The 16,024-nt window shown below is 41.9% G+C and overlaps 1 protein-coding gene across 1 annotated transcript in view; it reads right to left on the bottom strand.

The window, feature by feature from the left end:
- The window catches only part of ATP8B1 (ATPase, aminophospholipid transporter, class I, type 8B, member 1), a gene marked incomplete at its 3' end in the record, with an annotated part of 28,596 nt that extends 18,687 nt beyond the window's left edge, over positions 1-9,909 (bottom strand). The window contains exons 1-9 of the mRNA XM_009702925.1: positions 9,729-9,909; positions 6,124-6,221; positions 4,806-4,919; positions 4,176-4,274; positions 4,019-4,080; positions 3,510-3,582; positions 3,345-3,415; positions 1,996-2,078; positions 122-280 (exon numbers count right to left, since the gene is read on the bottom strand). Coding sequence (XP_009701227.1) covers positions 122-280; positions 1,996-2,078; positions 3,345-3,415; positions 3,510-3,582; positions 4,019-4,080; positions 4,176-4,274; positions 4,806-4,919; positions 6,124-6,221; positions 9,729-9,909 — 940 coding nt within the window. The remainder of the gene's footprint in view (positions 1-121; positions 281-1,995; positions 2,079-3,344; positions 3,416-3,509; positions 3,583-4,018; positions 4,081-4,175; positions 4,275-4,805; positions 4,920-6,123; positions 6,222-9,728) is intronic.
- Between the last annotated feature and the right edge of the window lie 6,115 nt (positions 9,910-16,024).

Raw genomic sequence — 16,024 nt, 5'->3', positions numbered from 1 at the left:
CCCCCAATTCTTCTCTGTATCCCACTGGGAGCGGGTAAGAGCAAGCAAGTGGCTGTGTGCTGTTTGGTTGCTGGTTGGGGTTAAACCACGACAATATTACACATCTTCAATTCATAAATACCTGCAAATATGACCACTCCATGACAGAAGTCTGTATTCCTGATTTTGCATCCACGTAACAAAATCTTATCAGCATCCAGTGAATAAGTCATGTTTCTCCAGAATAACGTTCCTGCAAACTTATCCAGTCGGTTATTAGGTTCTTCACATTCAATCAGACCTAAAAAATTTGGAGAAGAATATGTTTAATATGCGACAGTTAAATAAAAACACATTAATTTTACCCACCATAGAAGTAGTTTTACCTCATGAGCTGGGTTTTTTGAGAAAACAAGTGTTCTGAATAAACAATTTATTTGAAATTTAGGGTGTCCAAATATTCAGTGCTGTATTGCTGATATTTTAAATATGGTATCTTAGGGTGGTATTTTGTTTTCCAGATTGAAATAGCAGAAAGAATTTATTTCTGCACCAAGACTAGTACACACAGCATTTACTGCCAAATAGGGCACTTTTTGTTCACCTTTTCTTTTAATATTTCTCAAGTTTTAACAAAGGCCTGCATGTCTCTGGATCTTACACTCTAGCATGGATGTAGTGTTCAGTTCATTTTGCCACTCAAGACTTTCTAGCAATGATCCAACAAGGGGAAAACAACCTTCGTGCAATACATTGCTACCGACACACACTGCCATTGTGCATTGCTACACTGCACAGGTACCTGAATATTCTGGCTGAAAAAGTGACGTTTTACTTAGACTCTTAGGACTTGGTCCCTTCCAACCCAAACCATTCTATGACTTGCCCTATTCCCGCTGCCTACCTTATGGTTGGTCACTTGATCGTATATATTTGCATTTCCATCCCCAAAACTGAGCTCATCCTAAAACTCTGTTTCGTGCCACACTTACCATTATGCAAGCTGTTTCAGAAATAAATAAATAAATGTAAATGTCAGCATAACTGCCGATTGCTACAGAGGAGCACAGAGTGGCAGTTTCAGGCCAAAGCACTGCTGTCTCTAGCTCTGAGGCCTGTCTCTTATCAAGACTGGTGGATGTGCAAGGAAGAATAAGATTGCAGGCACAGGCCACTGAAACGCTTTCACCGTTTCGCGGCAAGTTGCAGCCAACAGATCTCCTGAACCAGAGCCAATGTCTTTGTGGGCAGGCTCCCCTGCCATATGAGTTTGCTCCAGAGATGTTCTTTGAAAGCACAAACTTTTTACATCCACAACATCCTTTGGCAAACTGTGAATTTCAGCTTAACTACCTATCATGTGAAAAAGCATCTCGCTTCTGTTTATGTTGAATATGTCAATTGCTCATTTCACTTCATGTTCCTCAGTTCTCATATTGGAGGAAACCAGGAACAGTCCCTACTTGCTTACATCTCCATGTCACCCTGTTTTAAGTCGTCGTCTTTTTTTTTTTTTAAAAAAAAAAAAAAAGAATTTGCGATTTTAGGATTGCTAAAAAGTTCAGCTCAAGATAAAACTCTGCACCAGATCTCAGTAAAAAGTGATTCCTGCCTTTCAAGTTTCCACGACAGGCACAGAAAGCAGCTAGATCATAATGATAAATGTGAAAACGACAACAGAAGATATTTTCCAGATCTGATCCCAACAACAAACATACTTTTTTCCAGAGAAAACAGGCAGGTAAACACTAATAATGGACCCCATTCTCTCTACTCAGTGTGCCGTAGCTCATTCATGGCAAAGACCTCATCTTCAGACAGACTATATTTCGCTCAGCAGCACAATTTCCTTGTGCAACTTGCTTATGCTGCCTTGTGACAAAAGCCAGGAAGCCACTAACTTCAGAATCACAAGCACCATTGGCAACGCTTTCATCCCCACCCATGTTTTATTTACTTGTACTCTAAACTGTTTGAGCAACATTTGAATAGTTGTAAGAATATAACTGTACAAACCATTAAAATCTGCCATCGCACTTTCTTCTTGAAGATATCTGTGTGTTACCTCAAGTGCCATTTTGAATTTTAAGTTAGTCTCACTAAGAAGAAAGGATAAAAAGGTCATTTTATTAAAAACATGGCTACAGGAAAGAAGTTTGAACAAAATTAAATTAAGCAAATCAATATGCCATAGGTACCAACCTCCTACTTTGAAGCAATGGCAAAGCCATGCATTTGCATGGATACGAAGCATTCATGAACCATCTGACTAGTTCTTACAACACTGGTTGCTTTTCTTCACAAGAGAAACCTTACCCCTTTACCTCTGCTCACTGTAGATAAGCAAAGCTTGTCACAATCATTGTTTTACTAATGCAATAATTAAGTTTGAAGTAATGGTTATTTGAAAGCAATATTTAATAAGTGATACTGTTAAAAGCTCCAATAGAGAACAAACCTTTGCAATACAAAGAGATCCTTGTTTTGCATGGTAAGTTATCATTTTTAATATTCCTAAAGGTTCTGTGAGGAATACACTGCTCATTCAGAAAAACTAACATTTCACCTCATTAGGTGAAGTCCATATCATTACAGACTTTCTAAAAGAATTCAGCACCAGCTTTCCCAACAGCATGAAGTAAAACAACCCTTACAAAGCAACTTGACAGAAACAGTAAGATTTAAGCTATCTAAGCAGTTTCTATGAAAAACTTTCACAGAAAAATATGTATTTTTGTTTTCCCACTCTGACAGGGAATAAGAAAAGTTTAAAATAATAGAAAAGTCCAGATTGGAAGAGACCTCCGGTAATCCACAGTCCAACCTCCTGCTGGACCAAAGACCTTAGATGAGGTTATCCAGGGCCCTGTCAAGCCAAGCCTTGACTGCTTCCAGTGAGAGAAATTCCACCACTTCTCTGGGCAACCTATTCCAATTATAAAAATTATCCACCGTGAGAACGATTATTCTTGAATGCAGACAGAATTTCCTCTGAAGCAACCTGTATCCATTGCTTCTTGTCCTGCCAATATGCATCCCTGCGAAGAGAGGATCTTCTCTGTAACTATCTTTGAGATACCAGAAGACTGATTAAATCACCCTTCTCTTTTCCAGGCTGAATAAATCCAAGTCCTTTATTCACCCTTTCTTCATATGTCATGTTCTCCAACACTTCAGACATCTTTGTGGCAGTCCAGCAGACCCTCACCAATTTTTAATGATCCTTGAGTTGTGGGAATCAAAAACTGGACACATTTTTCCAGGTGTGGCTTAACAAGTGACAAGTAGAGTCTGAAATACATGCTTCTTGCTCTTTTACCAGTAAGCCAAAATTAAATCCAAGAAATCCTTAAATAGAGACTTACCCATCTAGTTCAGCTGTCTCTACATAGCAGAGACTGTTTGGTTCTGAGCTGGATAGGAGCAAAATATCAGCCTAGAAAACACATAAATAAGCATCAAATAAATCCAAGTCAAGATTTGTACAGAACTCTGTAGAAACATAAAACAAATATATCTAAAGCACTTACAGGAACGAAAGTATTTTTCTTCAGACGAATGATATCACCAACTTTAATATCTTTCCATTTTGTGTTTTTGAACCTAATATCAAGATAGTTTAATAATTATTACTATTTAATCTAGAACACCGTGCACTCTATAAATCTTGAAATATTGCTCTTCCCTTAGTACAAAAACTTTACATCTTGGTAAGGTGTGTTTTTTCTTTTTGGAAACTGCAGTTTAGTTGAGGGTCTGTAACTTAGTAGTCAATCTATCTCTTCTCTTCCCTCTTCTACATGTGAATTTCCGTCCTTCTCTCCCAAGAAGTTGCTCTTAGCACAGATTTAGTGCCACAGAATTATGTTTAAATTACTCCTTCAGGCAATTCTCTTCCATTTTCAATTAGGTTTTCACATAGACGGTAGAGAACAAAAAGCTGAACTTCCTCTATCATCTATGGTTTAGGATCTGTCATGAAACTTAGTAACAAGGCAACAAACATTACTTACAAAGTTAAGAAGGGAATAGTACAAACCTTCCATCCCTGATGACTTCGCACGTCCTATTATTAACCTCATTGTCCATCCTGTGACGAGCCTGAAAACCAGAGTAAAGAATGTACTCCCTCCGGTGTATCACAACTAAAGAAATTAACTACACTGTTATTCATATTGACAAAACATGTTTCTTACAACGTCATCCACTAGGTCTTTGACTGCAGTTGTTCCCAGCACCAAGAGTAAGGGCACCAGTGTTGTATACCATGACAGGGTAGTTATTTGGGGAATCGACTACAAAAGAAAAATAAAATCAGTTCAATACAGGGTTATCGATCAAGCTCAATTCAGAGACATTTAACAGTGATCTGACTATAACATAATAAAGAAAACCAACACATGAGAGAATTTTAAGTCAGGTTGTGAAGAAGAACAAAACTCTTGTGGAAGAGTTTGACTGTGCTGCCCTGCTTCAGCACCGGCTTCTACAACAATCGTAGTTGCTTGTATTTTCTGTTGGCGCCTCTGATTCATGAGCGGAACTTAAGGCTATCGTGTTTTACAGAGTAGAAGAAACATCTTTTCCCCATGAAGCTCATGAACTCTGCAACTAGCTCATCCTAGCTAATACGAAGCTAGGGTAAGTTGTTCCAGATTTCTGTTAAGATGGGCTTAGTTTCTATAGTAGTTCAGGTACAGTCTCTTGCAAAGTACTCTGCAATTACCTGATAGGATAGCACTGAACTGTGTCATAAGTATTATTCAGCTCAGTATATTAGTATTGCAAATTCACTTCAGAGTTAGTATTCTCTCTGACTTTCTTACCTGCAAAATGAGAAGAACAAGGAAATAGAAGTTGGCTGCTCTTTTAAACTGTTCAAGCAGATTCAGTGGTAAAAAAGTGATAGGGTTGTACTTGTATGTCTTAATTGCATTTCCCTGTTGAAGAAAACCAAATGTCATTCACAACAGCAGACTCTTCTTACATTACAAATGTATGATGTGTATTTTTAAGTAAAGCATTTTACTAGTGAAATCTTTCCTATGAGCTTTGTTGGAGTTTACCTTTCCTCAACAGTTTAACACGGATCACTGTCTTAATGAAACAAGGCAAAAAAGGTCTGTTTCACTGACATTAACATATCCCAAAAGGCATCTCAGACTGAAGCTTTAGCTACACCAAGGACTACAGGGCATTGCACAGCCACAGTGTGGAAAGGTTACAGCCTCTCCCTGCGTAAATGACACAGTGCACATGGCACTGCCGGATGAGCACAGAGAAGGGGAGGAGACTTCAGTGCTCTCCTCCTCCTAGGCAATCTTCTCTGTAACGCCTTTTGACATTATTTGCTAAATACATGACATCACTATTAGGGATATAATTGGTCTCAGGCATCAATAGTTTTACTATTACATGTTCATACTCATGCATGAGATAATCCAAACTGCCTCAAGTCTGCAAGGCAGGTATCTCAGTAGGTGGGATGTAGGAACTATATAGATAGTAGGAACCACATGAGCCAATGCATCACAGAAAGCCAGACAGTCCACATGTAACCCCGCAGCCCAAGCCTCTCTCACTCACAACCAGCACCACATACAAGCACTGCAGCTTTATTACTTTGAAAAGTTAAAAAATTAGGTACAGGGAAAAAAAAAAAAAAATAAAGTCAACCTTATGTCTTGATAAATGAGATAAAAATGTCTCCTTTATAATAACCAGGTGGATTTAGAATGACACTGTTTCAATGACTAGACATTCCCAAATGTCTATTTTTAAGACTGTCCCAGTCTATCTTAATCAGGATGTTGCTTAACATTACACTGAGACTTCTTCTAGGAAAGATGACACCTAGGCGGACATTTGCAACAGTTGTAGTTGAGCATATAAAACTCAGAATTTGGATTGAGGACACCTGGCTGCTAATTCTCTATCTCATCTTAAGCAAGTCTCTCGATACCTTGATTTTCCATTCACAAACCCAAAACTAGTTATACTTCCCCACCTTTGCTGGAAATCCTAAGGAAATGTTAACTATGGCTTTACACTGATCACCAGTGGTTTGAAAGATCTTACTGAGATTAAGAAAGTATTCCCCCTGACAAGTACTATTAGCACATAATTGAGATAAAGAAAACTTACTGCGTATTTGCTTTTTTTGAAGCACAGAAATATTGTTCTCTTAAACTGGGACTGTTCATAGAAGCGTTGATCATTTGCTTTAACTTGCCAGCTGCAGTCTGGAAAAGACCAGGCAAAATGGGTCAACACCTGATTATTATAAACATGAGGGAACAAATCTGCCAGTTTCAGGTTTTCTCTCAAATGCCATCTTTTAAAGGTACTTTCAACTGAAACAAGACTGGTACCTGCTTTTTAGTACATAGCCTAAAAAAAGGTTTTCAAGAAGTTTCGAAGCTATTTGTCTTTATTAAAAATTAAAATATAACCTGAGGTAGGAAGAAGTCTTGATTAACAAATTGGAAGTTCTATGAGAAACTGAAAACCTATCAGAGTAACATTTATTCATGCTAAATTCCCTTATTTCCCCTCTTTTGGTTTGCTTTTGTTGCACCTGTGAAGCACTAAGCACCCAAAACAGGGTTTCTCAGTCTTTCTAGAAATGAAAAGGTCCACTCAACTTTTGAAAACAATTATTTCATATAACCATACTATGCAATGGTTCTTATTTACAATCATAAAAAAGTAAAAATCTGAAGTGCTCATTTTATTTCTTCAGCCATCAATTTTGCTTGACTGCTTGAAAACTCAGGAATATGAATTGCATTTTGCGGTAGAACTTAACAAAACTGAACAACTGATGTCTGCAACAGCCTTTTGAAGTTTTGGACCATAGGCTGATAAAATTGCTTACAAAGCAGCTGAACAATCTTGCCTCCTTCTATCACCTTCAGTATTTAGCATTTAAAACCTGACTTGACATACAGCCTCCCTAAGGAAAAAGCTTCTAGAGGACTTGCTAACAAACCATCCATCTCCACCTTAAGGTCCCTATCATTAATCCAAGTCCTATGAAGTCCACTTTTAAATGGGGTTCATCTAGGATGTACGCAGCTTTTGGCTGTACTTATTTGCTATTTACTGCCAGAATGACTCGGGCTGTCAAGTTATTTTCCATGCCCCCTCTTTCACAGGCTTCCTCTTTCTCTTCAAGACCCTTCAGATCCCTGTCCTGCCCTCAAGCCTGCATCACAGATAGCCCTATTAAGCCTCCTACCCACACCCACAAGTTCAGGCCCTGCCCGCGTCAAAGAAACTCCCCGCTGAACTCATTCAGCAAGTTTTTAAGCCGACTCACAGGAGCGCTTTGCCTGCCTGGGAAGGGTGAGTCAGACAGTATTCTGAAATCCAGCTTTCCTGAGTCATCAGCCAAATATCCCCCCCTTTTCTCCAACCCACAGTAATTGTCCTTAATGGGTGCTCATTTTGGTTTCATGGGACCTCTGAAGGTGCTCCTGGGCTGCTGTAAGGGTCCACTGTAGGGTAGTCAGGTCTGAGAAGGCTGACTAAGACTTAAAAACTCAAATCCAGGCACAAAGCCTTTTTTTTTTTTTCCCACCCAACACATAAAGCCAGTTCTCATTTGATGTATCTGGGATCTTTACTGTGACTATACAGCTTTCATTTCCAGCACCTCAGTTGCAAGTTGGGAAGTTAACAGAGAAATATTTATCTTGCCATAGCACTTGTATTTAAGATTGCATAAATGAAAACATACAGCAGATGATGAAGATAGATTATACATCCTGGTCAGGGCTTACATAGGAGCACTGTGAGTCACAGGGTTTTAGCTGCCTTACACAAAATTTACCAAAAAATTACTGGAGGACCAGGTTTTGGTTTTAAAGAAGGTAAGTATTACTGAAGTGCACGAATTGAGAAAGTCATTAAATTTTGTCAAAGTGACAGGGCTGAAGAAAATTGTAAACATGTCTACAAGAATATTTCTTCACCACATTCAAAAAACATTGCAGTGTTGATAAAACCTTAGCATCCCAGATGGAAAACTGGCAAATTAGGTCTCAAATAAAACCTGTAGGAAGGAAGCTCCCTGAAATTACTTTAAACTGCTTGAAAGTGACATTAATACCTAATATTTGGGAAGCTGCATCAGTAATTCATCATCTTTAAAGGAACATAAAGGGGAAACCATCTTTGTTGAGGGGAAAAAATAAGAAGTAAAAAAAGATGACGTTTTTGTAGCACTACCTGAATATAATTAGCTACTGAACCAGTCAGTAGATTCTACAAATTCTGCAACTTATGCCAGAAAATTATCTATTAACCCGAAAAAGCAGGCAAAGAGGATTTAAACAAAAGAACCCAAAAGGTCTAAAGAAGAAAAAAGAAAATTGACAAGGCTTGTCAATTACTTACAAGCTCTACTATTAGAGTACTGGCCTACCAAGCCTGTATGGTAACATCTCTCACCTCCTTAAAGCTTTTGTCCTAGCTTGGAGTTCAAAGGAACTCGGCCATATCCATAGCTCTAGTCCATATTTTGGATAATAATGTGGATAACATTAACTGTACAGACAGCAGAGCCTTGTGGTTACACTGAACTGGTGGGAGCTATGAGCCCTGTGGAGGGAAGAACCACAATTCATCTTCGATTTTAGATTCTCTCCAATTCACCAGGATAAAGGAAAAGGCAAGGTACACTTCAGAAACAAAACTTAAAAGTGTAGGAGGTCCTGCTCTTTTTTCTTTTTCTTGTGCTTACACTAGGGCACAAAGCAAACTTGTGGTTGCTGACATACTGTGTCTATGAAATAAAGTATCTGGAGAAAAAAAAAAAAGAGGGTGGAGCAGCGGAAGAGAGCAACAGTCATGATGAGAACTCAAGAAAATATGACAGATCATGAGAGGCTAAGGAAACTGTGTTTATTCTATAGACTATGTTACCTCAGACATCGTAAGAAAACCACAAAACTAAACACGTCATAGGTGGTTATAATAAAATGAGATGTGATCAACTGTTCCCTACTGCCACACAAACAGGAAGAAATCTATATATATTAAACAGGCCTTGGTTAAATAAAAAGTAGTCACATTGCAAAGGGGGTATTTAGGGGAGTTACGGACTTTCCTTGGACAGAGGTTAAGAACAGGTATGTCTGAAGCACACCAGAAAGGTTCCTCCGATTTATGTTCCTACACTGGCGGCAGCATACACACTGCACTTGACAGGTTTCTTTGAACTCCTCCTACCCACCTTACCTTTCTGTGATTCTGAAACTACTGTAAATAAAGAAAATCATGAGGCTACAAAATTAGCATTGAAGCTGAAATCTCATCTGCACAAGACTTCAAAAGCAGAAATACATGCAAGCCAACTGACTAAACACAGCAAATTGGCTTATGCTGGTTCAAGTTTCCAGATGACGGGGAAGACAAGAATCTGAAGTTCTATTTGAGCAGTTCTCAGACCACAGTCTGTGTACATCTAGGGCCTGCCTTAATTAAGGTGAGGTCATCATGCAGATCATTAACTTTACGCAAGAAACACTGGCACAGAGCTCTGGTTGCAGATTGGAATGAAGCTGATTTTCGTTCTGACATTTGTTAAAACTGAATTGCCATCAATTACTATCCCACAGGTTCATATAAGCCATGCCAAATCCTACGTAACGAATCAGCACAAAAGTCAAATTGATCCATGCATGGCTCAGCCTCTGTATTCAGGATCACTTGCTACCCAAATCAAGTTTCTGTGATAATGTTACCTTTTTTCAATGGCTCTCGGCTTTCCTCATTGTCTCTGTTGATTTGGTTTTGTCCTGGTTCGACTGCATGCTGCCGACTGTCCAACTCATCCTCCATTTCATCGTCACTATACGGCATCACCTCATCATTAGGCTGGGAATCCTCATCGAAGGTAGTCTCTGAATCCCTTTCTGAGATCATGCTGCTAGCACCCTGCGAGCATTTTATAAAAGTTAGAGAAATGAGTTAATGTAGGAAGTGCTGGAAACCATGTCTCTGTAATTTTACTCTATTAATGCTGGTCACCAAAACCCACATTTGAAACCAGTTTCCCTGGAACAGCCTAGAGCACAGGTTTGGTTTTCAGGCACAGACCAAAGTCACGAGGCACTTATTTTCACAGCAAGTCCTTCATTACCGTTCTGCTATATGTAATTACACATGCTCACACAACAGACTAAGGAACGCCCTGCACTCGTGACGCAGTACACCTTGAGCGGGACATAGGAGTTAGGGAGCCCACAAACACCTGACTCACAGCAGCCATCGCATTGTTCCCTGCGGAGCCACAGGAGCCGGAGCCCCACTTGGCCACAGTGGGGCAAGGAAACAGGCACCGAGTGCTGGGCCAGCGCGGGTCGTGCCATCAAGGGTTTGGGTCATACAGCTGGTCCTCCATCCCTCTCTGCCCAGCCTCAGCCAAACCAGCCCTCGCTTCCTCTCCCATCCCCACGGGCTGAACGTCAGTGTTTGTCACTGCAAGATCCCACGTCTCGGTATCCAAATACCCGAGGAAGTTTATAACTAATTTGTGGTTCAACATGAGACCAGTCAGTTGAAGCTGTGATGTACGTGGGTGCCTGAAGCTTTTCAGAAAGCGCATGTGCTCTCTAACCCTTGAGCACTAGCATATTATCTCCCAAATTGGGATCTCCACTTTCGTAAAGTTTACTTAAATTATAGCTCTTGAAAAACTCCCAACATTGTTGTGACTTGGGCTGCTGCAGTTGGCTGATCTCAGACAGGAGCAAGACACGCAATAGGGGATCCCTGCCTCCTCCAGCATTTTTAGATCACCAAGACAGTTTCTACAGCTTAAGCTATTTGCTACAACAGACAGTGTCCAATTAACTGCTTGTAAACAAAAATCCATAAGCCATCTACTCGTAACTCCCCTCCATTCAACACCTACAAATAACCACCTGCACAATTCCTAGGTGGTCGTCACCTACATTTGGCCAGCTCATCACCTTGCTGGGTGTCCTGGCATTTTAATAACTAACCTGGCCCAAGGGTTCAGGCCGTTCTGATGAATGCATCCTGTTCATTTCTAACCATGCAATATCCGTATTTGTCATACTGAAGCTTAAGTTACTTGCACTTGTTTCTGCAGATCAACACTTCCAAACAGGTTCTGTCCTGTCTGTACTAGGCACCATAAAAACTGGAAGAAAATTAAAAACCATAAGGAAAGGAGGTGGCTGCATCACCTCAGCCATTTCTGCCAGGGCCCTGAGGGCATCAGTAAGCCTCTCTGGCCCTGACCAGCCACGACCCAGCCCCCTCACACCTATGGGACCAGGAGCCACATTTTGGCTCAGCCCGCAGGCCCTGTCTGAGCCGCATTAGAGGAGGGCACGTCTCCAGCTGAGCTGTGGCCATGTCCATGCCTGCTTGAGCTCTGCCTCGACACTGGACCGCTCCAGCCATCGCTGGACCTGATCCTAACCCTGAACTACACATCAACTTCCCAGCTTGACCCTGGACCTGCTTTATCACCGTGGCATTGCCTTATGGCCAGCAATCTGGTTGAACCTGGCCACCATCTCAGGGTCTGTCCCACTTGCCTTCTGCACCCTGGGACCCCCGTCCGCTTGCTTTCTCACAGGTAGCTGCCCTGATCTTGCTGCTCCCTAGTAACTTCAAAGTAAAACCAAGTTAAAGGATCACTGAAGCCAAGTAACATAACGTGCACAGTAGCTAGCTGCCAACTACCCATCTGTCAACCCATCTTGCAAGAAGAGCTTGGTGGTGCGACGGAAGGCCAGTGCCACCCTATACCCCATATGCTGTTGCTAACGAGACCACCAATCATTGGGGCTGACACCAAACCCCATCGACATCCACCGTAGTTTCTATTTTTGCAAAGCTGAATTGTCTCCCCTCCTTAATATCTCTTATAAGAGAGAGATAAATATTACATGAGCACTTAATAAGCTACTCAAATGACATGGCTGTTGGCTGGTAGCCCAAAGCATGCAACGCTCATGAGCCGCAGCACTGTGGTGCTCGCCCAGCACACAGGCTACTGTTTCAACACTGCCAGTTTACAAAATAAACCAAAACCACCAGGTATCATATGAATGCACAGTTTGATTTAACATGAATTAATACAACCTCTCCCAAGACCTACTCAAGCTGTTAGAGGCTGCTCACTGACTCGATTAGCCAGGAATATGACAGTGAGTCACTAACACAGTTGTGGAACCTGAAACTTCTGTGAAAAGATCTTTTTTTTCCTGAAGAGCCTTAGAGTTACAGAATATACCTCAAGATGCAGGAGACTCAAGCTCAAACTCAGGCAGCTGAGTGATATTTTGGTTTATTGCTCCTCTTTTTTACTCCTTTTGTTCTTTCTCAACTACCACTCCATCCCGATAAAAATCTCGTACTTCACCTGATATAGAAAGGAAGAAAAGTATTAACCAGAAACTGGAACCAAAAATTTATCTGCAGAGCAACCTACTCATTAACAACTTAATACACGGGGCCAGGACAACTTGCACAGACACCAGAACCGGGCCGTGATGCAACCCATGCAGTTTATCGCGCGTGGTGGTCAATGAGCAGCTGGCTATACAGCCTCGGCGGAGCGCGGGGCCTCGCTGCAGGCGGGCAGTTGCCTGACCCATGTCCAGGGCTCAGGGGCCCCCAGGTTTAACCCCAGCCAGACTGGGATAAAGGCAGTTTAACACGGAAAGCAAAAGCTCCGCACAAGCAAAGCAAAACAAGGAATTCATTCCCCACTTCTCCTGGGCAGGCAGGTATTCAGCCACCTCCAGGAAAGCAGGGCTCCATCATGCATAACAGTGACTTTGGAAGACAAACGTCATCACTCCAAACATCACTCCTTCCTTCTTCTTCCCTCAGCTCTATATGCTGAGCATAATGTCATACAGTATTGGAAATCCCTTGATCAGTTGTGGTCAGCCACCCTGGCTGTGTCCCCTCCCAAATCCTTGTGCCCTGCCAGCCTACTTGCTGGTGCGGTGGGGTGAGGAGCAGAAAAGGCCTTGACGCTGTGTAAGCAATAACTAAAACATCCCTGTGTATCAACACTGTTTTCAGCACAAATCCAAAACCTAGCCCCGTATCAGCCATTATGAAGAAAATTAACTCTATTCCAGCCAAAACCAGCACACCAGGTTACATCGAGGTTTCACTGCCTCCACAAGCCAGGCAGATGCTGCTGAATCGGGTATTAGTCTCACCTCTTAACAATCCTGCAAACTCTGACTTGCTGAGCAGTACTTACAGCCAACACAAACACTGTTTTTTTCCAATTTTTTTTTCTATCCTAACAGAGATGTGGACAATCCCACCCTTAGCCAACAATACCTCAGCTTTGCAAGGAAGCCAGGGTCAGACTCTTCAACCATGTACTTTCCCTGGGGTTTACAGACATTTAGATTTTCTTTGCACTGAATGACTGTTCAGGCAGAAGAAATTCCTTATGCTTTCAATCCCAAATTGTCTGAATGTTAGACAAAGTCCTTTTAGAGCAGGATGTAATGCTCAGTTCCTCTTTGAAATATATATAAAATATAAATGACTGCAAGAAGCCCTGCAATAGTCAAGGATTCTGCCCTGCTAATACCTTACACGGGGACTGCTGGAGGGGAAGAGTTGAAGATCCTTACATGCACAGTCCTTAAAACAAAAAAGACCGCCACATCTTTGCATCACTCTCACTCTAAGACAAACTAAATAAGCCCATACCCCTGGGACACAGAGATTCAGCCTTTAGTCTATTAATCTTTACTGATTAATGATTAATGAACTAATTAATCATGCAAAGGGTTAGACGTCAAAAAAACCACTGCATTTGTTTTCTGTTATAGATGCATAGCTAAATGGAAATACCTAAAATACAAACAGAAGCAGCCTGTGATGCTACCTGGGAAGGCCAGTGCAATGGCTTGTTGGGAGGAAGTTCAAATTGATTGTATTCACTTTACCTCCTCAAGGAACTAAACTGCCAGCTGGAAAACCCCACTAATAGAGGAGATCTCATTAACCGTTACCCTGCAGGCAGCACAACTCTGTCCGCTGAGCTGCTCCATGCTGCAGGCAGCATCATTATCATTTCTGCAGAAGGCAACAAAATCGCACACGCGCCTGATTTCGGGCAGCAGTTACTAACCCTGACACCACGAAATGCAGAGGGCACCGTCTCTGCACCCAAAGAGATCATCACTAACACCCCCGGCGCCTGGCAGAGTCTCCCGGGAAGCTTCGCTGCCTGCCTGCTCTGTTCATACCCTGCCCTCGGGGACCAACAGCAGTCGAGGGGACGGTGGTCCAAGTGATGGAGAGCACAGGTGGGGCTGTCAGTGAGCACATGGCAGTGGAGGAGCCTGGGGCTGGGTAGGAGACTGCAGAAAGGCACCCACAGTCGGAAGAGAGCAGAGAGGTGTTATGGGGCTGAGGGTGAAGGACTCCTCCAGTGACAGGGTGACAAATTGGTTTAGAGTTAAGTTTCTTGACACCTAGTCTGCATGAAAAGGGCTAGTTGGGACGTCAAAGCGATGTCAGAAGTTCAGAGGAAGGCGGAGAGCGATCACAACGTGAAAGAGGAGACGGGAGGAACCGACAGCACGGAGCAGCAGAGATGCCAACTAATGCTGAGCCAGCAAGGGACAGAAAGAGAGGAGAGTACACATGCACCGGCACCTTCATGCAGGATGGACACAGTGGAAACGAAAGGTGAATTAAATGTGGCAGGAAGAGAGGCAGCTACTACTGATTTTTGCAGCGGTCACTATTCTGAGGAGAAAAAAAGGCACATTAATTGAAAAAAAGAAAAAAGAAAAAAGAAAAGAAAAGAAAAGCTAGAAAGTCTATGCCATGCAGGAGAAACAAACTATTTATGAACAATATTGAAATAAAATAAAAGCAATGGTCCATTCTTAAAAGGATCTACTCTCAGAAGAGAGACAGACAATTTCTTATGTTTGTGTGCACTGCTTACATTCAGACTTGAGCAGAAATAACTATCGCTTACAAAACAGTCTTTCAAGTAAGGCAAAAAAAGGGTTTGGTTTGCTGGAGCTGGGGATAAAACCGTTTCAAACAAGATCCCAATCTGCTTCTCCCATTTTACAATAATATAACCCAAAATGAACACTGCTTTTACAAATCTTGCATTGAATGGACTAAAAAAAAAAAAACAAACTAGAAATAAACAGGCTTTAGAAATTTCTCTGAAGGCATTATCTCTCACATCAAGGTTAATCAACCAATAATTAATAATGTTTGAACATATGCAGTGAAAAGAAAAATAATGAGCAAAATAAAATTCCAACACAAGAAAAGCTGCCCAATTCCTCTCAGAGACAGGATGAGCATTTCATAAAACGAGATCTACTTGACTACGCGTAATGCGAGCTACAGGTTTCAGCCGGAAACGATCCTGCTGCCCAGGGAACGAGCTATGCATTTTCAAGGGCAGCAAACTCTATCCCACCAGAAGCACCACACACAAGTAACTTTCTGAAATTCTGCATTAACTTCTAGTGCTGCCAAAATTTACAAAGAGAGCTTTTGGTACCTGTGGAAACAGTTCTTGGACAGCCTGAGACGAGACAACACAGTTGTTACATACTGCTTGATAAAATACTCAAAGAAGACTTTAGAAAGTTGGTTCTTGGTTGTATGGTCCTCAATTTCTAGTTCCTGACTTGAAGACAGAGGCTTTCACTCCATTTCAGCTAAGTCACAAAAGCAGAAACTGTTATATTAAATAAAACTTCAGTCTAGAGAAAGCATTAGAAGAAATCAAGAGGCTTCCCCAACAGCTCAGCAGGCACTAACTCTGCAGCCATCCATCAGTATCAGCCAGCTTTCGAGAGTAGGCATGCAGAGTGCCCACAACTTGAACTGCAGCTACTTTAACCTCGCTTGCAGCGAGACAGCCAGTGCATCAACAAGGACCATCTCCCTTGGCGAGGCTGGGGTCGGCTCTGAGCTTGGCGGGTGCTGATCAGGGCGGCCACGCTTCCCCGGCCGGTGGGAAGCAATGGGTAGCTCCTGGTTC

Source organism: Cariama cristata, unplaced genomic scaffold (assembly GCF_000690535.1).
Source record: "Cariama cristata isolate BGI_N322 unplaced genomic scaffold, ASM69053v1 scaffold11276, whole genome shotgun sequence".
Taxonomy (NCBI): Eukaryota; Metazoa; Chordata; class Aves; order Cariamiformes; family Cariamidae; genus Cariama; species Cariama cristata.
The sequence above is the reverse complement of the archived record's forward strand: the minus strand, read 5'-3'. Positions and strand labels throughout refer to the sequence as shown.